At 35.4% G+C, this 27,506-nt stretch overlaps 2 protein-coding genes across 2 annotated transcripts; both read right to left on the bottom strand.

Annotated features, from left to right (window-relative positions):
- Window positions 1-11,266: 11,266 nt before the first annotated feature.
- LOC137403510 (ubiquitin carboxyl-terminal hydrolase calypso-like) lies at window positions 11,267-20,127 on the bottom strand. Its single transcript, XM_068089450.1, has 10 exons — window positions 19,982-20,127; window positions 19,260-19,350; window positions 19,017-19,146; window positions 18,611-18,798; window positions 18,187-18,332; window positions 15,616-15,679; window positions 14,380-14,494; window positions 13,749-14,138; window positions 13,011-13,103; window positions 11,267-12,071 (listed from the first exon to the last, which is right to left on the bottom strand). Exons 1-10 carry the CDS (start codon window positions 20,016-20,018, stop codon window positions 11,841-11,843), a joined length of 1,485 nt encoding a protein of 494 aa, XP_067945551.1. The 5' UTR covers window positions 20,019-20,127; the 3' UTR covers window positions 11,267-11,840.
- Window positions 20,128-20,699: 572 nt separating this feature from the next.
- LOC137410609 (nuclear receptor 2C2-associated protein-like) lies at window positions 20,700-24,940 on the bottom strand. Its single transcript, XM_068096053.1, has 4 exons — window positions 24,853-24,940; window positions 23,196-23,340; window positions 21,856-21,975; window positions 20,700-20,936 (listed from the first exon to the last, which is right to left on the bottom strand). The coding sequence occupies exons 1-4, from the start codon at window positions 24,897-24,899 to the stop codon at window positions 20,826-20,828; spliced, it is 423 nt and encodes a 140-aa protein (XP_067952154.1). The 5' UTR covers window positions 24,900-24,940; the 3' UTR covers window positions 20,700-20,825.
- Between the last annotated feature and the right edge of the window lie 2,566 nt (window positions 24,941-27,506).

The following is a 27,506-nucleotide window of genomic DNA, read 5'->3' as shown; positions in this document are numbered from 1 at the left end:
TGCGATGGATTGACAGATGTTTTTCTTTTACCGGATAAGTAGGCGCGCTAGAATAATTCGTTCGTAACTCTTTTAGGAACACAGTTATAGCTTACAATGGCGCATTAATTTTCTGTATAAATTTCGCCCAAAACCACTTGTACATACATGGATATTGTAATTAACAATACATATATTTTATACGCTACAATGACTGAATAATTATGTTCAAGCTCTTACTTCAGTCAGTATGTTTTATTGCTCCCGTAAACAACTTATAAATGATGTTAGTTCGTAACCTTTTATTTTGCTGATAACAAAATAACAAAAAGCTTCTGTTTGAAGGCATATTATCAAATAAAATAGAAACTGTAAAAGTATCTTGAATGCAAGATAGTAGTGAACAATTCATGTTTAGTTAAAGATTATTTGGGTCAAATTAAAAGAAAATTTACATGAGAGGATAACTTCAAATAAGTAATGCAGGATAACTTATACAAAAATAAATTGATTGATACTATATACAAGGGTTCAGGTCTGAAGAATAGACTTTCTATGAGTATTGATTGAGGCAAGATCGATTGTTAATTCATAAGTGGATGACTATAATATGGTCTGTATCATCTGTCTGTTTAAGTTTCATTGATGTTTACTTCTATGGTTTATCTGCAGTGGGTTAATTGTTTTCAATTGAATCGCAGCTCTCATGTACAAATTTTAGCAGATGTTGATAGTTGTGAGGGTTAGGGAATATTTTCTTTTTTAGAATGGTGTTATTGCTGCATCTGTATAGGTCTACTGTTTCGTCCTCATCCAGGCATATGCATGCGGGTGTAAGTTTGTATCAGTTTGTATATGTGATATTGTAAAGTTGTGTGGCCTGTGAAGAGCCCGGTTAAAATTGATATTTGTCTCTTGGGTAACATAATTAGAATAAGGTTTTTTTCCAGATGATCTGTTTCTAGGTCTTTTAATAAATCATTGGAACAGTGTCCTGTTATCAGATGAGTTTTCCATTGGCATTGCCGATCATTAAGTAGTTGCTATGGAATAGTGGATCTTCTAAAATGACTTGCTGACATATCTGCTATAGTTGTGTTTTAACCATGAAGTTTGCTTTTTGTAGATAACAAAGTTTTTGCAAAATAACTCTGTCTTATTGCCATTCTGCAGGATTTGTATATGTCTCTTAAAGACTCAGTTGTAGGTATGTTTGTGATGTGGTGGAGTGCTTCCATCGAGGATTAGTTTTTGCTTTTAGTATGTCTTTGAAACAACTATGGAGAGAGATGTCAGCTTTTTGATCCCATATAAAACTATTGTAAAACACTTTCGGTATTATGGTTGATTCTAGTATCTTTTTAGAATAGTATGGCTTTAATCCTGCATTGATAAACGGGAGAAGTAGTCTCCATTTTTGGTCAATATCGCTTTTGATTTTTCTCTTTGTGTGTTGAATGCTAACTTAGAGTCTAGGTTTAAACCTAAAACTTTAGTAGAATTGGTAATGGTTATGTTTTCTTCGCTGGTTTGGAGTTGTCTTGGGTTGCAGTTGAACCAAATAGTATCTGACTTGGAACAGTTTGCTTTCATTCGCCATTGTTCTAGCCAGTGTGTGAGCTTCATGCAGTTGCTTTCCATTGTTTCATATAGGAGTTCTTCATTTGGTCTTGAGCAGATAACTGAACAATCATCCGCATATTGAAGCGGGGTTCCATTCCATAAGTTCAGCATGTCTCTTGTGTAAAGTATAAAAAGTATATGGGATAAGATGCTTCCTTGTGACAGTCCTATTTCACATTGTTTTGGCTGTGATAGATGGTTGTTAACTTTAATTCTGATTGTTCGACAAGTAAGAAAATTAGATATTAATTGAAAGAAGGATCCATTTATTCCTAATTCAGTGGGTCTGAACAACATTCCTTGGTGCCACACACTGTCAAAATCTTTTTGTAGGTCGATAAAAAGGCCTGTCACCTTTTGTTTAGATGATTGATTGTGTTGAATTTCTATCATCATTGGACATAGACAAGTAGAGGTAGATCTGTTTTTACGAAATCCGTGTTGGTATTCTGGTATCTAGCCTTCTGACTCTGTTAGAATTTTAAGTCTGTGCTCAATTATTCTTTCTAGAATTTTGCCACATATAGATGTTATTGTGATTAGGCGATAGTTGTTTGTTGTGGGGTAATCTTTCTTCCCAGGCTTTCTCAAGAAAATTACTACATTGTTGGAAAATGGCTACTTGCTTGAGGTAAGGATACTGTCAAGTGATACTGTCAGGATTTTAAGTGTAATTTGAAACTGGAAATTCCCATTCTTTATCATTGAAGGGTGTACTACGTCATGGTCGGGTCCTTTTCCTCTGGTTTTAATTTGTTGTGTAGACTTGATTATTTCTTCTACTGTGACTGGTGTGGTCAAGTGTGAAAGTCTAGGTTTGTTTTGCAAATCTTCTGCAACTCTTTTGCTCACATGCGAAGATGTTGTCATAGAAATTGGGCTTTACTTGAATTAGTGGTTAGAATTTTGCTGATGGTACCTAAATCGCCGATCTTAGCATTAGTATTGTTTCAAAAGATCTGCTGGAATTTCTTCCAAAACTCTTTGCAACGAGTAAGATTGGTAAGAATTTTGTTCCATATAATTGTAGGATCTGTTCCTGCTACAATCCCTAGGATTGTTTCTGCAGAAAATATCTCTAATTGTGTAGTACATTTAATCTACTCACACCTGTTCAAAGAGCATGATATTTTTGGTTCTGTTTTTATCTTTTGTGATGTAAATAATGTCCACACCGATGTGTGGCCTCTTGTTGGTGCTTCTGAGAAAAGTTCTGTGGAGTCATCTGTGTAATGGTTGCTTATTATGGTAGCGTTATTTTGGGTTGTAAAGATATGGTCTAAAACACTTCCACCATTATTGCAGAGGAAAGTGAAATCTTTGTGTTGGTCTATCACTTCAAAGTTTTGGTTTTTGCAATGGTTAAAAAGCTGTCACCAAAGTGTATTAGTTTGGCAGTCATTCCAAACCGGGTGCCATGCATTGAAATCACCAAGTATAGCTTTGTTGTTCTAAACTGTGTAGTCTGTCAGAGCTTATGGTGTTGTGTACTAATATAGCAACACCACCTTGTCTAGAGGGGCTCTTGTTGTTTGGTTTTAAGTGAACGCTGCAGTTTTTGAAGTAATCACTTGAGATTTGCATTGTTTTAGTTTCTGAAATGAATACTAGATCTGCTTTGTTTTGAGTGGTGCAGTTGTCTAGAGCTAATAGTGAAGAATGGGAACAGCCATTTATGTTAATCTGCATCATCTTTAGCTTGTTGTAAGACCTATTAGCCATAGTAGTTGATGGAGTGTAACATTTGTTTATGACTCAGTTTTTGCCGATGAAAGAACTCTCTGTATTTTGAGCAGTTTTTTTCTATGGATTTGTACTTCCATCCACAGTTAATGCATTTCTTTTCATTTGGGCATTTATCATGCATTTCTTCATAGGGGTCAGAACAGTGATGAAATATTTTTTGGCTTATGCAGTCTGTAGCTATGTGACCAAATTTCATCCAGTTATAGCATTGTGTCGCTGAGATCCGTCAACCTACTGGTTCTACTTTGATAGCAACATGGTCTATAATGACTCTGGTGTGTAGGGCCTTTTCGAGGTCAGTTTTGCTTTCAAATCTGATTTTTACTGATGTAGTGTATGAGTTGTATCTCTTATACCGCTTAACCTCTGTGACATTGTGACCTTGTAGTTGTAGATCGTCCAGTATCTGTTCATCGGTTATATCTGTTGGAACTCCTTTTAATACACCTGATTTTAGAGTTGGTGGAATGGTTTTTCTTACTTTGGAGTTTCCAAAATTTGTTGGTTACCATTGCGAGATAACTTTGTCGACCATTATCTCTTCGCTAAGTTGAACTAGATCATTGCCATTGCGCTATGAGAAATCCTATCTATGATAATTTTTGTCTTTACCTATTATTCTTCTGATATTGTTATCCTTGCTGAAGTGGGTTTGTCATTGCATTCGCATACTACAATGCATTTGCTTGTAAAATGTCAAATGTAACTCTTGGCATGTTTGATGTAAATGCAGCAGATCAAGCATCATTTCTGCTAATTTCATTGCTGTTGAGTAAAATTCTGTTTAGATTGTTGGGGACCTGCTGAGCATTGTTTCTGCTGTTTGAGTTTCTAATAGGTAAATTTTCCCTCAGGCTGTCTGTGGTTTGGGAAAGAGCTGCAGTCTTGTACAATTTTTTTTGTTCTCTTTGTTCTCTGTTACAGTGTTCTAGGTTATCTACGCGTTGACTAAGGTTACCTATTTTTGGACCTGTTGTCATTTGGAGTTGAGCGCTTGTTTTTTTAATATCTGACATTTCTTTTTCTAGGTTTTCTATTCTTTGTATAGCTAACGAAAGTTGATTTTGTATGTGTACCATAAGCTGATTTTCAACCAGGATCATCTCAGACTCTCTTTCCTGTGCCTTCTCTATTGTTTTTGAGGAGGATTGGACTTGGTAACCATATGTAGACTGTCAACATAGGTCCTATTTGAGTGTTTATCTGACTGAAAGAATAACAGAGACTTATTTAACTTGTCTGAAAATCTGCTGCTTCCTACTGTTAACATGAAACAGTTTTAAGGGAACCAACTAGTCAGTAATTGTTTGATAACCTCTTCAGCATAGGACAGGGCTATACAGCTTTGGATGAGTATTGTGCCATTGTTGTATACAGAGATAAACAGTGAGTGAGTTTTGTTGCCAAACTGTTTCCGGGGCTTTCTTTTTGATTACTCTTTGGAATAGTTTTTAGATTTGTATTCCATAACTCTTTTACTTTAGCTGTCCACGTGGTTGTATGGTCAGGAAATCCATAAATCAAAAAAGATTGAAAGTGCTGGCACGTAACTATGCAGCTATTAATTTTCTGGTATGTCATGTCCTTTTTTACAACCATGTTTGAGAAAGGATCGTCTATGGATAAATCTTGAATTATGTCCCTGCACGCTTTATTGATGATGCTCATGAGGTTAGTGCATTCATCTTTCTGTTCCTTGTTGTTCTTGTCAGGGTGGAACTTTTCTGATAGTATACGGAAGTGATTTCTGGCTGTGGCCATTCAAGCTGTGTGGTCCATTTTCTGCATTTTTACAGTCCTGCATTTCCTGCATTTTTATAAATGATCATGACCACAAAACGCCAGCGGACATAGTTCGCTCCCGACTGATATATACTTGATAAGTGTGTACATGTACATATATCGAAACAACCGCTGTTTTATGTAAATGAGCGTGCAGCATTTTATTGCGAGCTAATTTTGTGGATCCCAATCCTTTCACAGATTCCGCGATGAAAGTCACAAATCACTCAAAACAATGAGTAGACAACTCCTACCAACATAAATTTGAGGCTCTACAAACATGTCTGTACTTCAAGATAGGGGTACATAGATATGTATGCGCCATGTATGCATTATGCCCAGGGTATGCACCATGCAATAGGCTCAGCTTAAGAATCACCAGATCTGGTCATGGCAATGCAGTATTACAATATTCATGGTATAACAACAAAAAGTCATGTTTAATCCACAGTGAAACATTGAAGATTCTTGCTATGATATATAATTATGTATACAGTATATATACAATATATGTACAGTATATATATATATATACAGTATATGTACAGTATATATATGGTATATATGTATACTGGTATATACAGTATACATATATATGGTATATATATACGAAATATATCTATGTATTTATATTATATACATTAGTGTATAGGCAGTAATATATATATATATATATATATATAGTACATATATATACTATATATATAGTATATATATGTAGTATATATATGTATACTACATATATATATATGTATATATATACTACATATATATATATATATGTAGTATATACTAGTATACTATATACTAGTATATAGTATACTAGTATATTAGTATAAACACAGTAATATATATACATATATATGTATATACATGTATATATGTATATATAAAATTAAGTAAGATGAAAGTTCAAGTCTAGTATATATATATATATATATATATATATATATATATATATATATATATATATACATATAGCAGATGGAATACCTAATAGAACAAGGTGACCATCCAGAATGGCTGACCAAAGGACGAACTGTGCTTCTGATAAAAGATCCAAAGCAGGGGCCGATTCCCAAAAACTATCGACCAATAACGTGCTTGCCCACCACTTGGAAACTGCTCTCAGGAATAGTTGCAGACAAACTGGAAGAGCACATGAGTCACTATATGACCAGTGCTCAGAAAGGAATTGGGCGCAACACCCGAGGAGCTAAACATCAGTTACTGGTGGATCGGACGGTCTGTCAGGACAGCAGGAGAAGGCAAACCAATCTTGCCATGGCTTGGATTGACTACAGAAAGGCCTATGACTCAATTCCCCATAGTTGGATACTTGAGTGCCTCAGTATGTACAATGTTCACCCTGCTCTTGTGGCATTCATCAAGATGTCAATGACCAAATGGAAGACGGAACTGGAGGCTAATGGCAAAAAGTTGGCGAGTGTACAAATTAAGCAAGGCATCTATCAAGGTGACTCCTTATCACCGCTGCTCTTCTGCATATGCCTAAACCCTCTAAGCAATATGCTGGAGGAGACTCAATATGGGTACCAGTTTAAGAGTGGCACTAAGATAAACCACCTCTTCTACATGGATGACATCAAGCTGTACGCTAACAAAGAAAGGGACATTGATTCGCTAATACACCTCACTCAGGTATACAGCAAGGACATCGGAATGACCTTCGGTATTGAGAAATGTGGAAGGCTAATTCTTAAGAAAGGCCATTCTATGCTCACAGATGGCCTAAGAATGCCAAATGGTACCATCAAAGATATAGAAGAAGGGTACAAGTACTTGGGGATTATGCAAAGCAACATCAACCACGAAGCCGAGGTACGTCACAAAGCCATTACCGAATACAAGAAACGCCTTCGGCAGGTCTTACGGAGCCAGCTCAATGCCAAGAACCAAATCATGGCAATAAATACCTACGCACTGCCAGTAATAAGATATCCAGCAGGCATAATAAAGTGGACTGAGGAAGCCATTAAAGAAACAGATATAGCAACTCGTAAACTGCTGACCATGCATGGAGCACTCCACCCAAAATCTGATACTACTAGATTGTATATTGATAGGAAAGATGGCGGTAGGGGACTCAAAAGTGTACAGCAGACAGTGAAAGAGGAGGAGCAAAGCATCAAAGCATATGCAGCCTCCATGGCCATCTCAGATAATTTGCTAGCTGAATTTCAATCGGCTGCTCTCACAACGGACCTACGCCCTGATGATGAGGAAATTGACTGGCATACGAAACCTCTTCATGGTGCTTACCACCAACAAATATCTAAAGTTGGCGATCTTCACCAGACATATATGTGGCTGAACAAAGGAAACCTAACGGCCAATACAGAGTCGCTAATCATGGCAGCCCAGGAGCAAGTGCTCCCAACAAGGCAACTCCAAACGAAAATCTATCACACTAGAGACGATCCTAGATGCAGACTGTGCAAAGATGCACCTGAGACCATCCAGCACATCATCAGTGGATGCAGACAGCTAGCAGGGAACGCATACACTGAGCGGCATAATCATGTCGCAGGTATTGTGTATAGAAGTCTATGTGATGAGTATGGCCTTAATAAACCACAACACTGGTGGGAAGCTCCTGGTAAGGTCAATGAAAATGACCGCGCTAAGATCCTCTGGGACTTCTACATCCAAACTGACAAGCATGTCCTAGCAAACCAACCAGATATAGTGGTGGTAGACAAGGAAAACAAGAGGGCTACTATAATAGATATAGCAGTACCCAATGACTACAATATAGCCAGCAAAGAAAAAGAAAAGGTAGAAAAATATCTCCCTCTTGGAGAAGAAATTGAAAAATGCTGGAATGTAAGAACAACCATAATCCCAGTAGTCATTGGGGCACTGGGCGCAATAACACCGGCGCATAAAATGTGGCTTGCCCAATTACCAACAACAATCAACTCAGGTGAGTTGCAGAAAAGTGCGCTATTGGGAACAGCTAAGATCTTGAGACGAGTGCTCAAACTCCCAGGTCTCTGGTAGGAGACCCGAGTTAGAGCAGAATTTACCACCCATACGGGGTATCCGGGGTGAGGAAACAATTTTTATACATACTATATATAGTATGTATATATATAGTATATATATATACATATATAGTATATATATATACATATGTATATATATATGGTATATGTACGGTATATATATACGGAATATATATACAAAATATATATACATATTTATATTGTACACATTAGTATATACACAGTAATATATATACATGTTTATGTACATCTATAATATAAATAGATAGGTATCTATATAGATATATGCATATATAAATGTATGGGGCAGTCCATATTATCATGTACATTTCTGTTGGGCAGTCTATAATCATAAAATCATTTCTGTAGAAAGATGTTTTACATATCGTGCCACCAGTAAGATTAAATAAACAGGCATTGTATAAACTCCTATTGGCATGATCATAGGCATTATTTGAAGTTTATTTTAGTATTTTTATAGAAGGCTCAACTTTCATGCATATATGTATTAAAGTAATGATATAAATGTAAAACGGTAAGAAACAAGGCAAACTGTTGTGGCCTTACAAAAGTGTCTTCATTTCCTGTATTGTCATGCTGTATTGCAACGAATGGTTTTGTTAACAAAAGTTTTTATTGTCTTAAAATGATGAGAAACATTTTCTGAGGAATCCATCTTGATATGCATAGTATTTGTTAGTAGAGACACTTAATATTCATTATAACTGTGTTGGTGCAGAGAGAAGATTTGGCTGTTGAAAGTGATTTTAGTGAGAAAGCTAACAGTCGGCAATTTTACAACATTCTTTAAACATTAGTATTTACTTTGACATAACCGACACCCATTTTAGAGCAAGTAGCGAGTTAACCTTTTGATACCAAACCATTCGTTCTATGATTGAATGTTGTAGATAAAAAGAGTATGTAAACTTGAAGATAGGTAAAATCAGAACAAGTAGGCATGCAGTAGCCATGAACATTGAGGAACTGTTCGCATGATGGCGTTTATGAATATGAACTCTTAAGTTAACTAAAGAGTTCATTTTTTTGTATTGGTGCTTTACCTATAGCAGCTGACAAATCTAAATTGAACCTATCCCCTTTTTTAGACATTATTAAACGCATGGACTAAAGACAAGCTGATATAAGTAATATGACTGACATGTTAATTGAATCAGAACTAAGATAGATACGGTAGGTAGATAAATAAGTATGTAGATAGGTAGATAGATGGGTAGATAGATAAGTAGGTAGATAAGTATGAACGTTAACTTATTATCACCAGTCAATGCTGTTCAAAATAAATTCGAAACAAAAAATAAAAACATAGTAAAGTTAATGAAATAAAAAGCTCTTTTTGCCTAATGTTCTTCTATCATGCGGATTAGCAAGGTCTGAGTGTTTGGTATAAGGCGTAGTATATTTTCTGGAGAAGTAGGAATTTCATGGATGGTCAGGCAGATTGGAGATACGAATAGAGTATTTTAGACAGCAAATATCTAAGAACCCAGTTAGCTCATCAGCATCAAGAGCATTTAGACGCTGATCATAACTGTCCATATCAGGCAGCACAACCCTAAAATGTAATTTTTGAAAGCGTTCTAATTTCTCTTTCTCAGTCTTTGATATAGAGCAATACAAAGACATATCTTCAATACTTTTACAGAATCTGACATTAAATAAAAATAATAGCTTTAAAATTTTATCAAAAATCTTGCAAACAACTTCGTGTTTATGATGATACAACCTTCACACATATTCTGTGAAGTGTACCAAAAGTAACATTGGAAACTATTGTATGTATCACAAAGTAATAACCCAAAATATTACCAGTGCTACAATCACTCAATTATAACAGACAATAGAAAGCAACTTTTGGTCAGCTTTGTAATAACATTTAAAATTTAGGCATCATTCTTTGGTTTGCGAAAATCTTTTCTTCACCTCTCTTCATATATGCAAATATGTGCATATCTCAATAATACGTGCAAATATCTCTTCAAATATGCAAAAAGGTATGAGATTTGATTATAATCTGCAACTCATCTCTTCCTTTTTGTTTGTTTAGAACTCATACAATCACACTTTGTTTATCATTCAATCAATCGTAAAATATAAAAAATGCTTACAATGCAAAAAACTATTGCGTGGAAACTTAGTCTGAAAACAATCGCATGAGATTGTTTTATCTGATACTTACTATCAAAACAGTGCAACAGCATGCACTACACTAAGTTGTGCTCTCTGGTGGCACCATATGTGACATTTTTACTTGACTAGCGACCTTAAACCAACCATCTCAACTCAGCAGTTATTTTTATGTTCATCCAACAGATAAAAAGTGGAAAAATTCAAATGTGGACGTTACGAAGAGGTTGTATTCTCATTAGAGCTGAGCGTTAAAACGGATGATGAATTGAGCAAGTGACTGTTTTCTGCTCTAAGTCAATGTCAATTCGTTGAATATTTGCTATGTTAGAAAAAGAAAGTTTGTGCACTGCTTACCTTTGCATCTTTATTAAAAGTAAAGTACATGTAGATACCGAAGCAATGAAGTTTCCTGCAAAGCTAGAAATGTGAGCTTTAGCTATAGGCGGGCTAAGAGGATAATGGATGGCTTGGCAAGCCGACATAGTTCAATACATTGATTTATTGATTGATCGGTTCTATTTAAAATTTTAAAGAATCAATCTGCTCATTGTTTTCACACTGTTTGACGCCTATTGTTTATTGTTAATGAATTTCAGTTTATTACTTGTGAGTTATGCTAACCCGATACCCTCCGGTGCCTTTATGTGAATGTTCTATTATACATGTAGTTAACAATATCATGTAAGCTAGATCCTAAATGTGTATACTTTTAAAAAACTATTTCTGATGGATCTGCGCAGATAATTGGACTTGTAAATTAATGAATTGCCTTTTCTTGACTAATTTTAATCAATTACTTATGCGCTGACTTAGACAAACGAGACCTGCGTTTCGAAGCAACAATATTGAACTTTGTCTAGTAAATGTTGAAAGTTGTTTAAGACTGGTAATGGCTCATAAAATATGAACTTACACATGCTATAACATCTATATTCCATTCTCGTAATGTGTATGACTCATTCATACACTTAGCTTATTCCTCAATAACTTACACTGATTACAATGATGCAGAATGTTTATCACTATTAGCTATGACTAACTAAATGGCAGGCAATGCAAGGTGCTTCAGCTGCTAACACAAAAACATCTGACACCTGAATACTCCTTCTGTTCTCCACGTCTATGTAGTATGTATGTAACAATCTTCAGATGAGGACATACGCAAACTGGTCCGTAGAAAGTGACCACACTTTCTGATTAGGATGTCCACTATTTCAATCTGATTAAAATACTAAAAACCCTCTTAAATGGCTTTGAAATTAGAATTTAGCCAAAACTAGAACGCTAGTAGGCCTACATGTAAATGTCTTTTTCTATTAGTGATAACATGCATTCTAGGGCAATTTCTTACAAGTCAAACAGCTATACAATATTTACAGCTAAAGGCCATAGCGTGACCATGCATGCTTGGTAAACTAATAAACAAGTTATAAACAAACATTATAAATTCGAATTAATTGTGTAAACTTGATGAAAGAATATCAAAATACAAAGACACATTTGATAGACACAAAATCTAATTGCCATATGTTATCTTCTTCTCTTCGATCTGCTATAGCCCGAGCTACTTCTTTTTCTGTCGCTATGCGAGCGTTTCTTTGCTCTGCTGCTATGGTTACTAGTGACAGTTGATTGAATCAGTTTCTTCTTAGACTGAGTCAATTGGTTGACCATGTCGTTGAGAAGGCCTTGCTCAGCCAACATTCGTAAAAATGTTGTTACAAATGGGTAGTAGTTGTGTGTCCGTCGACACACATCAATCTGCAAATGAGTAATTCTTACAACCAATTTAGGCGAATTAGGCATACAAATTTGCATACAAATTTCCCAGGTGTGTTCAATCGTATTTTAGGTTAAAAGGTATATAAAAGCATTCCAGGGTAAAAGCTTGAACGAGTCGAGCTATTGTATGATATACACACAGAGACAGCCCATACTACATCACTTTTAAAATACATTTTCAATTTTAAATAAAATTTTAGAGATTTGTTTGGAAACATGCCAACATATAACAAAGTGTAGATGTCAACATGTGATGACATACATCTTAGATGTTCATTTAAAGAGATAATTTGAAACAGTAATTTATCAGACTAGTTACAAAATAGGAGGTTTTCCCAAAAAGTAGATAAAACGATGGTTTCAATTTGGTTATGCAGCAAGTAGCTTGTGCAGCCTTTTAAACAATAAAACATACATGAACAACCTTCCTTTGCTAAGCTTTTAATATCTAGTTGTAAAACATTTAATTTTACATACATGAGCCGTAAGGCTGTCGAGTTCAACATTAGCAACTATTAAAACTGGTAGAGCATTTCTCAGTTAGCCATTTTACATTTGTGTTGTTTTAAACAATCTATGTAATTGAACAATAAACTATAGTGTCTCTACAAACTATGCACACATGAGAAGATAACTCCAAGATTATACAATTAAATCCAACCATAAGCACAGAATTTAACAACGGTAACAAACTATAACTGCATATGTTGTTTACCATATAAGCCTCCAGAAGATCAATAAAATCCTTCCACAGACCAACTATCTATCAACCAGCAAGCTACAGATTTTAAAGAATACCCGATTTAAAATTTTAAAGAATTTTATAGATTTTAAGGTAAGCGTGGCAAGTGCCAGACAAGATGGTGAAAGACTAATAGTATTGCGCGGAACAACCAAGAATTTGTTTCGATCACCAACCTTATACTTATCTCGAAGGTCCTCTTGCTCTTTGAGCTGTTGTTCTGTGTCGGTTATGTATGACTTGAGGTCAGTCAGCATTTCTATCAGTTCCTACAAGACAAGATCAGACAACCTCTTAATTTACTGGGCAATAAAGAATGGTCAATAACAGGGTATTCCATAGGATGCTGATCAGTCGAGGCAGAGTACCAATCACTAAACTTAACTTGTACAATCGGCCAGATGAGCCTGTAGTAAGGTTTAAACAGATAGCCTGTAATAAACTCAGATGAGAGCTATTGGGTGCAATTAGAATCCTATCTAACCGTTCGAAACTAGACGAGACATCAAACCAGGACATGGTAACTATACTAAATGCACGTGCTAACACATCCTTCAGTTTCAGAGACAGAATTATTGTGGTATCAGTGAGAGTAAAAATCTGTGATGCCATTCATTTTATAAGCCAGTATTCATGAACCAAGATGCTCTGGATAAAGAATGTAGAAATAGGCCGATCTACAAAGTCAGATCTCATTAGATCTGCTGCCAATAGTGAGCTAATCAACCTGACCAAAAAGACTTGCCCTTATTTTGCCACAACGGATGAGCAGCAACTTAACACGAAACTTTAGACATTAACATAGCCATTAACTAGTGATGAAAAGCACTAGCCCTACCGATGTAGAAGCAGTAATAAAACCAGCACCACAAGTTTCGCTTCAACTAAAATCTACAAAATTTCAATCAAATGACCTGGACGGAGAAGGAATTGGTAGATACAGTGTTGGATCTCTGCGCCTCTATGCATGTCAATTCAAATGGGTCAAACTCGGAAAGCTCCAAAAGCTCACGTCGCTCATCACTTTTTTCAGACGTTTGATAGACAACCACTTCCGATGTGCTGTCCTCGTCTGTCTCGGTCAATGCAGTGAGCAGAGCATTAAGCTGTGGAATCATTCCCTTCTCTACCACTGGCATGACTACTTTGCTAGCCTTCGTGGGACTATCAGCTCGTGCTGGCACGAGACAGTAACGATGTTCCTCTTTTATCAGCTCTATCCAAACTTTAATGGTGAGGGCCTCATTGGTTGGGATTATCGTCTGCAATGGATCAGGCGTGTTGTCTCGCCAATACATCATAACCTAAAACGGAGATGATTGGCCAGCATTAAGACAAATCAGTATTAAATTTTCAATTGTATTAAATTCGCAGGCGACTAGTGTTGGCAGATATGGCTGGAGTACAGAGTGAGACAATGCCGTGAAGGTTCTTTATATAGTCAGTCATAGCCTCATGGTTTATAAGGAAAAACAGACTCGCATAATAAATGTACCACAAATTACATTTACTTTTTTGTCTTATCCAGAAAGCATGATTGCTCACCTCTGTAATATCTTTCGTAACAGCATCGCAATTTTCCTGCAGTTTTTGTAGTTTTCTACGCCATCCTAGTCTCTTGTCTGGCACTACAGCCATAAGATTAAACATTATGTCTCCTCTACAAGGTAGTAATGAATCAAATTAAACAAAGTCTAGATTTCCACATGTTAAGGTTATAGAGGAAATATGCAGAGGGATATTCAGGATATACAACAGGCTACCATTTGAGGCGACCTACTCTTTCAAGCTATTAACTGAGAGCATTACTTCTCAATAACAAGTTGGCAGACAGCGGTTTTGAATGCTCATCAATGATATCGGAGATAAGCAGAAATGACAATCGTTTGGTCCTTTCACACTCTGTGAGTGTCTTAGTCACGTCCAACATCCAACTCTAGCAGCTTGGCCAGAGCAGGCTGAATATACTGACCTCACTGACTTCTCGAGACTAGACTGACTAGCAAATGTTTTGATCTGCTCCTAAGAATTACTTGATTGCATCGATAGTGATAGAAAATAGAGACGTCTCACAGAGAATTAAATCACTAACGGTAATTAAAAGAAACATTGATTTGCTCTAAACTTGTACAGGTGCAGCAGTTCGTTCAGCAATAGAAGAGAGACTTCATTATCACAAAGCAAGCTGTACCACTAACAGTAATTACCATTATTAATAACAAATTACAAGAAACATGGACTGTTTTGTTACTAGATGCACGGTATGTCAGTATGTGAATATATATACATGTATATATTTTTTCCATAAATACAAACAAATAATACACTGATATTTATATTTTCTTTGCATTGTATTTATATTTGCATAATAAAATTAACAATTATCTATGCAACACAAAAGATCTGAATCGGTATCTGAATCGGATTATTTTTCAATAACAATCAGTATACCGGATCGGTATCTGAATCGGCTGGTGATATTAGAATCGGGGCATCTCTATAATTCATGACAGAGGAATGGTTACAAATTTGTTACACACACATGAAAACAAGATTGTCAAAAAATTCTGATTTTTGCAAAAGTATGAAAAAATAAAAAAACTCAAAACAGTTTCCCTAGAAAATAATGATTTAAATCAGTGATTTAAATTATTTGATTTTACCATATCATTTTGATGTTACTATAGACTAATATCTAATTTTGTAGAAATGACACAATACCAAAGCTTTCAAGGATTAGCCATTCAATGATCAACACAACTACATGATCTTGTCACTTACCCTCCTAACCTTTCAGCTATAACATCACTGAACTTCTGTGTCCAATCGCCCTTTTCTACTTCTCCTACAATGAATATCTCGTTTGATCTCTTATAAACAAATCACACCATACATACAGGTATACTTCTAAATGTGAGTGTTAAGAAAGACGATACATGTACTTTATTATGCGGATTTATAACGTAGATTTACAACAATGCATCTCATAGCAAAAACTTTTAAATAAATACTATAATAATAAATAGAATGGACAATACAATTATATACAAACTTCTACACGGGATTGTCATGTGAATTTATCAACAAACAATATACTATAAAATTCCAGCAAACATTTGTTTCAAAATAATTTCCAAACTTTTTGAAGCATTGCAGTTTCATATGTAAATGTAGAGACGCTTGTGCAACTTAAAAAAGAAACAATTATCTAGTCCTAGTTTTCATAATTTTGTTCGCGGCTCCCGAGATAAAGTAAGATTAAAACGTTTTTGCATTGATCACTACTTCAATAGTTTAGTTGTTACATATACAGTCATACCTCGACATACGAGCTTAATGCATTCTGGAACTGTGCTTGTATGTTAATTTTCTAAAATCTCAAAGCAATTTAAATACAAATTAATCTGTTCCACCATCTGAAAACCCACCTAAAACAGGATATCGCAAAGGAAAATGTGTTTATAATTGTTCTCATTCACTACCTACATACTCTCACGGAGTAACAAATGCTTATCTAGTGGTTATGACCCGCAATAAGATGTAATATTATTATGTACAGTACTGCATAAAGTTCTTACCTTTGAGACACACGTAGCGGCTAATGGCGATGTGAGAGAGAGTCGACAGCGACACGTTCAGTGCGCTACATTTGTGACACTATTTAACATACGGTAACATAAACTTTAAAGTTAACGTAAATGAATTTAGTTTACTAAACATACACTTCAAAATAAGGTTTAATCTTACACTGAACTTAATTCTAACCTTGGCTTCATTTTCATTTTCTTTCTATTTTCACCCGATTTCTGATCGGATTTTCAGCCATCCTGTTTAAAACTGATTCGATAAGAAAGACCGAGCGATGCTATCCTCGAAAGCGGCCTCTCGCATACTTAGTGACCGCGTTGATAACCGTCTCATATCTCAAATTTGTCTCGCACCTCAAGGCATAATCTTAATCAAAATTTTGCTCTATTTCAAATTTCTTGTAAATTGAGGGCACTCGTATGTCGAGGTATGACTGCACTCGTATGTTGAGGTATGATTGCACTCGTTTGTCGAGGTATGACTGCACTCGAATGTCCAGGTATGATTGCACTCGTTTGTCGAGGTATGACTGCACTCGTATGTCGAGGTATGACTGCACTCGTATGTCGAGGTATGACTGTAATTTAAATGCTCACATTTAGTTTTTTAAAAAGCAATTATTGTAATGCTGTGTCGTTTCCTGAAAAATTTATGAAGGAAATGTCATAGATTGGTGAGCTGTAAAATGCATTCAGTAAATTACATTGCAATCTTATAAAAATATTTGCTTCAACATATGACAGCTGTAATACATGAAATGGATCACATGAAATGGTACGTAGAGGTTGAGCTACATATCATTTCATGTTGCCTACTGAATTATCAATTGGTAGTTGGTTATTAAAAAGAGAACATTTACAATCTTTGCTAAAAAATGTGAAGAATTAGCAGTTTATTATCTAAAACTAAAAAAATCTTTTGCTTCCACTAACAGACATTCACTGGGTTCCCATACTTCGAATAGATTTGAAGTTTCCTCCACTCCAAATCATAGAAACGGTGAAATCCAAACGGATTCGACGCCATTTTGCTTCGCTAAACATTCCCTGCACTAAATTTGTGCGAAGGCATTCACAGTAAGACTACTACTCGCCGTCACAATAAGGCTTACTGTAGATGGATTGAAAGTGATAATGCTTGGCTAAGCTCTCTCCAGTGAAGGTAAAAAAATTCGTCGCATTTCATCACACTACCATGCGGGTCTTTTCTAACTACTATTGCAAATGATGAGTTGCTCATATGACGATAATGAGATAATTACCATTTTATTTACTTTATTATGGTTACAACATCCTGTAATATAATTTTTCTCTGTCTTGACTACATTATTTATGTTGCTAATATCACACTCTCATCCTGCCTGCAAATAGAAGCTTTTTCCTATTCAATTCAATACAGAATTCATGATCATAAAAGATACTATCGTTTATGCAACCTTTGAAGTAATAACTGTAGAGCAAGTAGTAAATTCTGTTGCTGTTTTGTAATATAGAGAAAACAACAACAAAATACTCATCAGACATCGTTAGTGCAACAAGTGTGCAAATGTGAATTGAAAAGCCACCGTGACTCGAAAGCGAGTCTACTTTAACAATTTATGATTTGAGGAGTACATCGCCAGCCTGGGAAACATCGATGAAGTGCAACTCCAAATCGTTGGAGCGGTAAGTTGCGAATTCATCAGCAGAGGTCAACTCCGAATCCATTCGAAACATGGAAACCCAGTGATAGACAACCAAACAGCCTGGCTTATTAATAGTATACCGTGGTCTAAGGGCCAAGGCTTAAGACCATCCATCTCATAAAGACGACCATTGACAGGAAGATAAGAGACATAGTGGTAAGCCTCTCCCGCCTGTGATGCAGTTGGGGCGGATGATTTTTTTTCTTGTTGGTGACGTAGATGTGGACTAGAATGAAATTGAAATCCCTTAACATATTTAAAGAGCAGTCTCCTTATAAGTGAATGCATTTAGGCTAGAAAACAGCCAATAGACTGTAAGCTAGAAACGTTAGACAACGTTGCCTTCACGCATCACATGCACGAAGCCATAAAATCCCTAGCCTAAAGATACAGTACTCCAGTAGCAAAGGCGACAATAGAACATAAGCAAAAAGAACAACTCAATGACTGAACTAGGCTAGACTAATACGTGTAGAGGTAAAAACACAAGCAGTTGCTCCTTACCTAGCATGGCTGTTGTGAGCATTTGCCACTCTTGGTATTCTTCCTATAGCATCTCCCTTCTGTTCAGGAATCATTCCTCTTGTAGATGTTTTAAGTTCAAGCAGCTCATCTGTGAGTTTCACCGTCTCACCATCAGAGTTAAGAAGGATACTGAGCAAGGCATGAGTTGCGCAAGAATTGGGAATGACCTGTGAGCAATGCAATTGGACTTAGCGGAAAACTCTCTCAAATGAACAATACTTTTGCAACGCACAATTGCAATGAACAATGCATTTGAGATATTAAACTTGATATGCAAATATTTCACAACTTATCTTTACAAAAATTAAACCATGATACCATGACACCCTTTAAATATCACATCACCACAATCAAATAAATTGTTTAGTGATCGTAAAGCACTTACCTGATGGGCAAAAAAAATATCTCGAAGAATTTTGCTATCTTTCACAGAAAGGCTATGTTCATCCATAAGTTTGCGTCGCCGACGTCGGTCTTCTATCCATCGAAACAAGAATATGAATCCAAGTGCTTCACTTTAAGAATAAATAGCAATCTTCATAAGCAAAAGTGAACAAAATAATCATGTCAAACATCTTTCATCTGCAGCCACTGCAAATTAATATAACACACCAGCCTAATAACCAACCTGCACATTTCTGTAACTGTGTCAATATCATAAATTTCTTCGACTTGTACACCTTCAATACCAAAGTCTTCGACAAGTAGAGTGAACAAGCCTAAAGGAGAATTATGAAACAAGTTAATGGATTTGAATAAATATCATAATCAAAAGGTAATGGATATAATTGGTTTGAGAAAGAAGTAAAGCAAATATAAACTAGTAAAAACACTACTGCCAACCAAAATCAGTTTTTTAAACCACATACTGACATTGTAAGAATTTTGGCATATAGTCTTCATTGGCAAATACAATTGAAGCTTACAACCCTAATAATTAATCATTATCAATTTAGAAGCTGTCCTACTTTGCTACAATAAACTCATTTTTACTTGTCATTTGGTATTGTTAGAAGCGTAAACAATTTATCTACATTTAAATGCAAACCAATTGTAAAGATACTACAGCTGTAAACTTCTGGAAAAACCAATCGGTGCCTTTTGCTCCAAGTCAATCAGAAAAAAGCCATACTACGAGGTACAAATCAAACCGATAGAACATGCAATGAAAAAGTTTTTTTTATCTAGGTCATTGTGTTTCAACTCAAATAATCAAAAAAACGCAAACATTCATTTTAGTATATGCAATCTATAACCTGCAATATATGCAAGTTGGTAGTTTACGTGTTATGTATCAGACATGTATTGTGATGTTCGAAACAGCTAATATAACACTAATTAATCACTCACCAGGGTCACTCTCTAACTCATACCAAGGTTCTGCCATAATATCTAGTTATGGTTATTAAAAATGTAAATAACCATATCGTCCGACTTCTAAAAAAACTGCGTGTTGAAATAGAAGGCAATTATCGAAATAGAAATAACCGCTTACATTTTAGTTAGCGCAACCGGAAACTAGGATGCGCCTTAGCAATACCAAGCTTTTAATAACGCCAAATCCTATACATGTATTTTAGTCTGCCCATCGGCAAGACCTGCTGCTTCCATGTGTCCGATGTACTGCACAGTACTATCAGTATAGTAAGTGCTGGAAACATATCCGAGAGGTAGCAACTCCTATTATATGCATGTCAAACCGATTACAGTTCAACACATAATTTGTGATGAATTCCCAATAAGGAACATCAATGATATACAGCCCTCACATAGCGGCTGTATATCATTAAGTAATTGTACATGAAGTAATTGTTCTTTTTATTCGCGATTAAATCAACTTTATTTGTGAGCTGCGACAAAAAGCAAATAGCGAGACTGCTAACACAATTAAAATTAATGAGGTGCCTTACACCGATAATGTTGACTATACTTGGTAATGATAGTAACACTAGACAACATAGTTACAACATGTTGAACTATTGGAAAGAGCAAACCAGGGTACAATTAACATACAATAATGCTTTCTTTATTCATAATACAACCGAAACATATATAAAACAAAAATAGGAAAGATATAATAAAAATGTACGAATTAAAATGACTAAGTACCGTATTCCAATGAATATTTCGGTAAAAGAAATTTGTGAGCATTTTCTAGTACAAAGTGTAAGAACTAATCTTTAGAAAAGACCTATCATGTTGCTAGAAAATCAAGATTGTAAATGATGATTCTACCGTACGTGTCTGTAGGCTGCTCCAATAATATTTTAAACACCTTCGCAGTAGTCTTGTTCACAGCAAACATCTTTAAAGAATATTGTCAAGGAAGCTCTTGCAAAACTAAATCACTAAAACATAGGCTACTATCAACCACCGAATAAATTGGGAACTGCTCGAGTCAGAAATATTCTACCGCAGTGAAAAAATTCATATCTGTTTTCAACAAACCCCGAGTTGAGTGTATTATAAACAAAAACAATTAACTCTGAACAATTAGCAAGAACTCTGTGAGAACCCAGTGACACAATAATATCGATATACGGTATATAAATCTCAAAGTTTGTTGTCGTCTGTCACTCGGTCAGTCCAGCTATGGCGATTGGTATCTAGCAATGACAAATCCATATTGTAGATGATTTGATCTCGGAACTTCCCGTTCACCAGGCAATAATCTGACCAATTAAGCTACGCAAGATGCAATAGATTAATTGGCTGATATGAGTCGTTATCTGGATTAACATACGCATAGCACTCTGGATTACGCAACGTCACTAAAGCTTGCTCTTATGGCTCTATCAGTGAGTTTAGCAATATGGATACTAGCTTGCTCAAATTAGTCGTTGGCTATGCCCCAGGCTAATGGCAAGCAACTACATGACCTACCACTGTTTATTAGCTGTTTTTAATGCCCGTGCAATGCCGGGCATTCGGCTAGTATCAATATATTACATCAGTTAACCATCTAATAACTATCCAATCTTAATCCAATTCTGCTTCTAAGCCTAAATAGAGACTGAATCGCTACAACGCTAGTTTAGGTAAAACAAATTTATAACAAACAGAATTATAGATACATACAAATTATCGTAAAAATTGTATATAACTCCACCTGAAGCAGTCATAACCACTAGTTCCCACTAACCCTGGTAGAATCTTCATTACAAAAGTAAACAAAAAGCTGATTGACAGACAGCGTATGAGCGCTGGCAGTTAGTAAAGGATACTTGCTGCCTATTGGTGTCTGATGGATATATATCTGCTAAAGTTCCCAACTCATGCCCATTCGAGTCAGAGAGAATAGTGCAGTGAGAGCAGGCAAATCCTCCTTGAAACTGAATATTCACCTGCAAGTATTATATCCGCTAGCGTGCAATATCAGCAAGGGTGCCATACTTTCACCAAAATAGTGACAAAGAAGTGACCAAAACTTTGACAGCAAGTAAAGGATCTAACTAGAATTATAAACATTGAACATTTTTAAAGGTCCTAATTCAATCATTACCAGAAAGAATTTCTCATAATGAGAACCGGAAACATGAAACTAAAAAAATTGTGTTAACAATATTATCAATGCAAGTTGAAGGCAAATGTTTATCAAACTTAGAACAACGATGATCACTCGTCCTTGCATGATGATATGCATCTACATTCGTTTACTCCTTCTGATTTAGTTACTTTATAAAAATGATGGAGATGACAACAATATATCAATATATGTATACATATGTGTATATATACATATGGTTTCCCCAACCTGGTTTACCCAAGTGGGTAGTAATGTCTACCCAAGCTTGCAACTACTACCAGAGACCTGGGAGTTTGAGCTATCGCTGCAAGATCTTAGCTGTTCATAATAGCATGTTTTTTTTCCAATTCATTTTTTGTCTTGATTGTTGGGGGAATTTGGGCAAGCCAAAATCTATATATATATGCATTATCTCCAATATATATATATATTAGAAATAATACATACTATAAATCTTGTTTAGGATATACAACAAATATGACATTATAAATCAAATGACATTGTTATAAATGACAACAAACAACCTTCATATGAGGTACAGGTAGTCGTCGACTTACGACCTATGCGACATACGTCCACCCGACTCAACGACCACATTCATGGGAAGGTCAGGCAGTTCAGTGCAAGGTGTAGCATAAGCCGTTCTTCGTTATTCTTGTTAAGGCGAATTTTTTCTGTCACATGATATCAACAATAACTTCTCTCGAAATTAAAATTTGGCAATTTGTGTACTGATTATATACGTTATTAGAAGATATACGCTGCTCGCCATGGCGAGTTCAGCGTTATCCGTTATAGTAAAAACGGACCTGCAAACAGATAAATGATAAAATCTTTGTTAAAAGTTTGAAGTTTATTAAAATGCACACTAAAACTTCCTTCAAGTATGTGTTTAGTAAGCTAAATTCATTTAAGTTAAATCAGAATTGACAGAATATACAGAATCGACTTACGTCTGAATCGACTTACGACCAGCCGGAACCAAATGCGGTCGTAAGTCGACGACTACCTGTATATAAAAAAAACATAACATCTCACATGAGATATGCTGGTCTCCTGCTCAAAACTTATAAGAATCCACTGGTGATCTCCTTCGTCAGAATTCCAACAAGTGTCCTCAGCTCCATCAAACATGTACTTCTTACCATAGGTTTTAGAATCTCTATTCAGCACTGAGCTAACTCTGAATAAAACAAACGATTATAAATTACTAGCCAATAGAACCAATCGATGCCTGAGTGGCAGACCACCCTTCTCCTGGAATGTGGTTAGATAGCATAAGTGTTTGCTTTATCACTAATATATGAATCTAAGTTTCGGTTTTTTGTACACCTTATGTCCAGTTATAACAATTAAAATCTAGCAATGAAAAATCCGCATGGCACTGGATTTGATCTTGGAACGTTCCGCTCACAAGGTGACAAACTAAACCATTAAGCTATGCGGGATCAAAGTTTCAAAAAATGCGTTCAACAAGAAACTACTATTAGCCTGATACAGTTATTAATTATTTCTATGGTGATGCTTTCAACATTTTAACGAAAAAATCGAAAAGCTTTGAAGTTGGAAAACGGATTTCGGTATAAACAGAAACAACGAAAGATTTAAATGTTGTTGATGTAACCGAGTCATTATTAGTATGATTTTGTAGACACTTTTCTATGATGACTTGCTATTATGGGTTAGTCAAAAAAGATCAAAGGATGTCAAAGTGGAGGTCAAATGAAAGTGGCGTTCAATTAAAGGGTGGTGCTCTATTTTTCAAACCTTCTACTATAGTAGCTGTCAAATAGAGGTGGCATTCAAACGAAGGTGACACTCAATTAGGGGTTTTACGGTATATATAAATCTGTGGCATACATATACATGTATGTCGCAAACTCTAGGTCTAGTTGTACATGTATGGTACCTTACCTGTAGATGTAGCTTTATTATTATTCACCTTTGCTTTTGTTTCTGACAATTTTATTGTGTTGCTGACACTTCATATTCATATTCATGTTCATATTTATATAGCAGGTTTGCTGTGACTACTGCATAGTTTATTCGATTGCGCTCTGTGCATGACCACTGCATGACTCATGCATTTCCTATGACTGCGCAATTGATGTGGAAGGTACATGTTCAGTCAAGAAAATTCTAGAAGTTTTGTTTTTGTTTATAAACAAGTGCTTTGCAGTCAGAATCAATCAAGTTTTAGAAGTTATTCAATCAGGTTACTTAGTATTTTGCTGAGACATTAACTAAACATTTTAGTTATATCCATACTCCAATGACAGATTGCCGTTGTTCATCATATCGACCTGGTGATAAAATGAATACATATATATGGTATATATGTACAGTATGCATATATATGGTATATATACGATATAAATATACAGTATATATACAATATATATATATATATGGGATATGTATACAGTATATATATATGGTATATATATATGGTATATATATATACATATATACTTGTATCAGTTGAACAAAAAATGCTAGTTTAAACAGATCCATGTTTGACAGCCAAGGATCAAGCAAAGCAGGTTTATATATCCACAATATCTAATAGCACAGCCAGATACCGACGGTTATAATTGCTACGGTAAATTTAATAGGTAAAATAAAAATGGTAGATGACAGCATTACATAAATTTGAAACTTTCAGTTATATACGTATTTGTAACCTCATACTTACTTGCATGTGTATGGTTTACTGGAAGCTTGTAGCACAGAGCTAGACATATTTGATACGAAGATGGTCTTATCTGCACCTTTAAACACAGAAATAGAGAAAATCAATCTACATGTATATGAACAACATGAAGCGATAAACAGTTTCTTGCCATCTCCTAATATCAATGAGGATTTTTGAAACTGCAGTTGACGATGCAAATTTATGACGTCAATGTACATTTTATAGAAAAATTTTAAAGGTTTGGTATGCTTTGTTTCTAGGATCATCCTTACATTAAAAGCTGGCACTACATGTAAGTAGCTCTTGGTTTGCTAACATATTTACATTTGGGTTATAATAAATGCCAAAGTCTGTGTCGAGGCAAACAGGCTATCATACATATCATGTTGTTATTCTATGTGTCCGTGAGCGACGCTTGGGTTTTAAACCTTTTGTATTATGTAAAGACAAAACATGAGCTGTGTTGAAGACTATTTACAAAGTAGACTGTGTCTATAGTTAGACTGACTAATTAACTTTTGTAAGAAGGAATAAGTTGAAGTTTAATGTAGTTTGAAACGATAAACCTCATTATTAATTTTCCACTCATGCAATGCTTTGACCCTCTTCCCATCATTCCTGTAGCACCGCTACATGTAATAAGACAAAACATGTTCAGAAAAATTGTCTTTTGAGCCAAGTCTGTTGACAAGACTGATACCAGCTAATGAGTACATTGCAGAAGCTTGTATTCAGAGAAATAAAATTACTTTACAATATACAGAACAAAAAATAAGAAAAAATATAGGTTTTTAACAGCAAACAAAAAACCTTTACACACGTTGAGATATACGACTAGAAAATACAATAACAGTATTTTGACAAGAAATCAATGTGTGACATGATGTAAAACAGAATAACTATTGCTATTAGACTAAACATGTGACAAAAGTGTTAAACTAATAGCATTATGTATCAAAAATCCTTGACACAATCAGGATCAACAGTACATACAAATAATAGCTTCACTAGTAAACACAACAAACTGTAAACTCTCTATTTGAACGCTCTATTAGCCAACCCTTCTTCTAAAGTGGCGCTTTATTAGAAGTGATATTTAAATAGAGAGTGGCGTTATATTTTTTAAATAGCTCATCAGAGTTTTGGGAAAATAAAGTTAACTCTTTTATGGGCGAAGCGAATATTGCGTATATTTGCACTCTATTTCGAATAAGCGACATTAACCTTTTTGGTTGCATTAAGTCTACTATAAATTACCATAACTTGTCATAGATCTGTAAATAAATGTGCATTAATAGGCTGAATAATCTCTACCAGTCAATATTTACTGCTTGCAATTAACTTACGAGGATCTTGTAACCTGTATTGTAATTTGTTGGAGCTTTCAATTTTTTGATTTTCTAAATTTGAAAGCATATTTTTATTTTATTACTATATTTAAGAATGTTGCACAAAAGCACATTGCACTCATTGATGTTTGCTACAGTTTGCAGCAAAAACTGGCTTTTTACGTGCAACAGAAAAAGTTATGAGCGTCGATCCATTGTAAGCCAAGTTAAGATAACCGCAATGATGCTATCAAATAATATGCAATAAATCCGCAAATTTATAAGTTATACAATAATCTAATAAATGCTACAAAGATATATTCAATAACAAGTGACATAAAAAACACATTTATAACACATACAGAAGCAAAATCAACATTTTTGAAACAAAACTATTTGCATTGTTTGCTCTGCCAGTTGCGTTTTGATGGCTGCTTTAGTTTGGAATCATTTCATCTTTTGCTGGCTGTTCAATACCTTCCAGTGTCTACTGACCTCATCTCTGCTGTACCGCTGAATTTAGCAGAGCAAAGCTTTCACGTGCGGCTATTTAATGGTACACTATGTATTTTTAAAAAGGAATTGCAGATACTGCACAATGTTCACAATATTGTTTTGTAGCTCTAAGTACTGAAGTTGTTGACCCCTGATAGTCACAGTTTTATTGGTGAGGCCGAACGGACATTCATGAACAGTGAAAAAAAAGTCCTAAAAACTGTTTTCCAGGAGAAATGTGGTCAAGAAGGTATACTAATACGTCTCGCTTTTCAGCTTCAACCACATTGTTCTATCGGTAGTTTGTTTCCTTCAGCAAGCGCACCTTGACTACATATGCTTTGAGGAGGTGTGGCATACTTTGTTGTAAAATGTTCAGACAAATCCGTGAGTATTATAGCTTGAGTTCTTTTTCAGTTGAGCATGTAGTCATCTGAGCCGATTCGGTATGTAGTTGGTAAAGATAAACACATCTGCTCATTAAAGCCTAGATAAATTGCTAGTGACGACCAGCCCTTCAACTTCATCAACTGTAGATGATATATTTCCCAAGCCTGGCTAGCTAAGTTGATAGCTTTATCACTTTATTTAGCTCAAGAAGGTTGATATGACTGCTTTCATTACCTCCTCTCAGTCAACTGGCTTCTATTATTCAATTGTCAATTTCTATGCATACTGCTATAACAAAGTCGTTATATCAGAGTAAACTTTACTTCTTGGTAAATTATTTACTCGCCATTGGTCTCCTACTGGCCCATGTTTCTGAAGATTGGCTGTCACACAATCCAGTGTTTTTTTAACATAGCAGGGTGTTTCACTGCTCCATTAACA

The sequence above is a fragment of the Watersipora subatra genome, chromosome 1 (assembly GCF_963576615.1).
Source record: "Watersipora subatra chromosome 1, tzWatSuba1.1, whole genome shotgun sequence".
NCBI classification, from domain to species: Eukaryota; Metazoa; Bryozoa; class Gymnolaemata; order Cheilostomatida; family Watersiporidae; genus Watersipora; species Watersipora subatra.
The sequence above is the reverse complement of the archived record's forward strand: the minus strand, read 5'-3'. Positions and strand labels throughout refer to the sequence as shown.

Coding starts and splice junctions, on each gene's coding strand:
- LOC137403510 (XM_068089450.1), bottom strand. CDS start 20,018: ATGGCAGAACCTTGGTATGAGTTAGAGAGTGACCCTG. Junction 18,333..18,610: donor GCTCACAACAGCCATGCTAG/GTAAGGAGCAAC, acceptor ATTTCATTCTAG/TCCACATCTACGTCACCAAC. Junction 12,072..13,010: donor ACCTTCGAGATAAGTATAAG/GTTGGTGATCGA, acceptor ACTCATTTGCAG/ATTGATGTGTGTCGACGGAC.
- LOC137410609 (XM_068096053.1), bottom strand. CDS start 24,899: ATGTCTAGCTCTGTGCTACAAGCTTCCAGTAAACCATACACATGCAA. Junction 21,976..23,195: donor AGGAGACCAGCATATCTCAT/GTGAGATGTTAT, acceptor TAATACTTGCAG/GTGAATATTCAGTTTCAAGG. Junction 20,937..21,855: donor CAGACACCAATAGGCAGCAA/GTATCCTTTACT, acceptor TATTCTTTAAAG/ATGTTTGCTGTGAACAAGAC.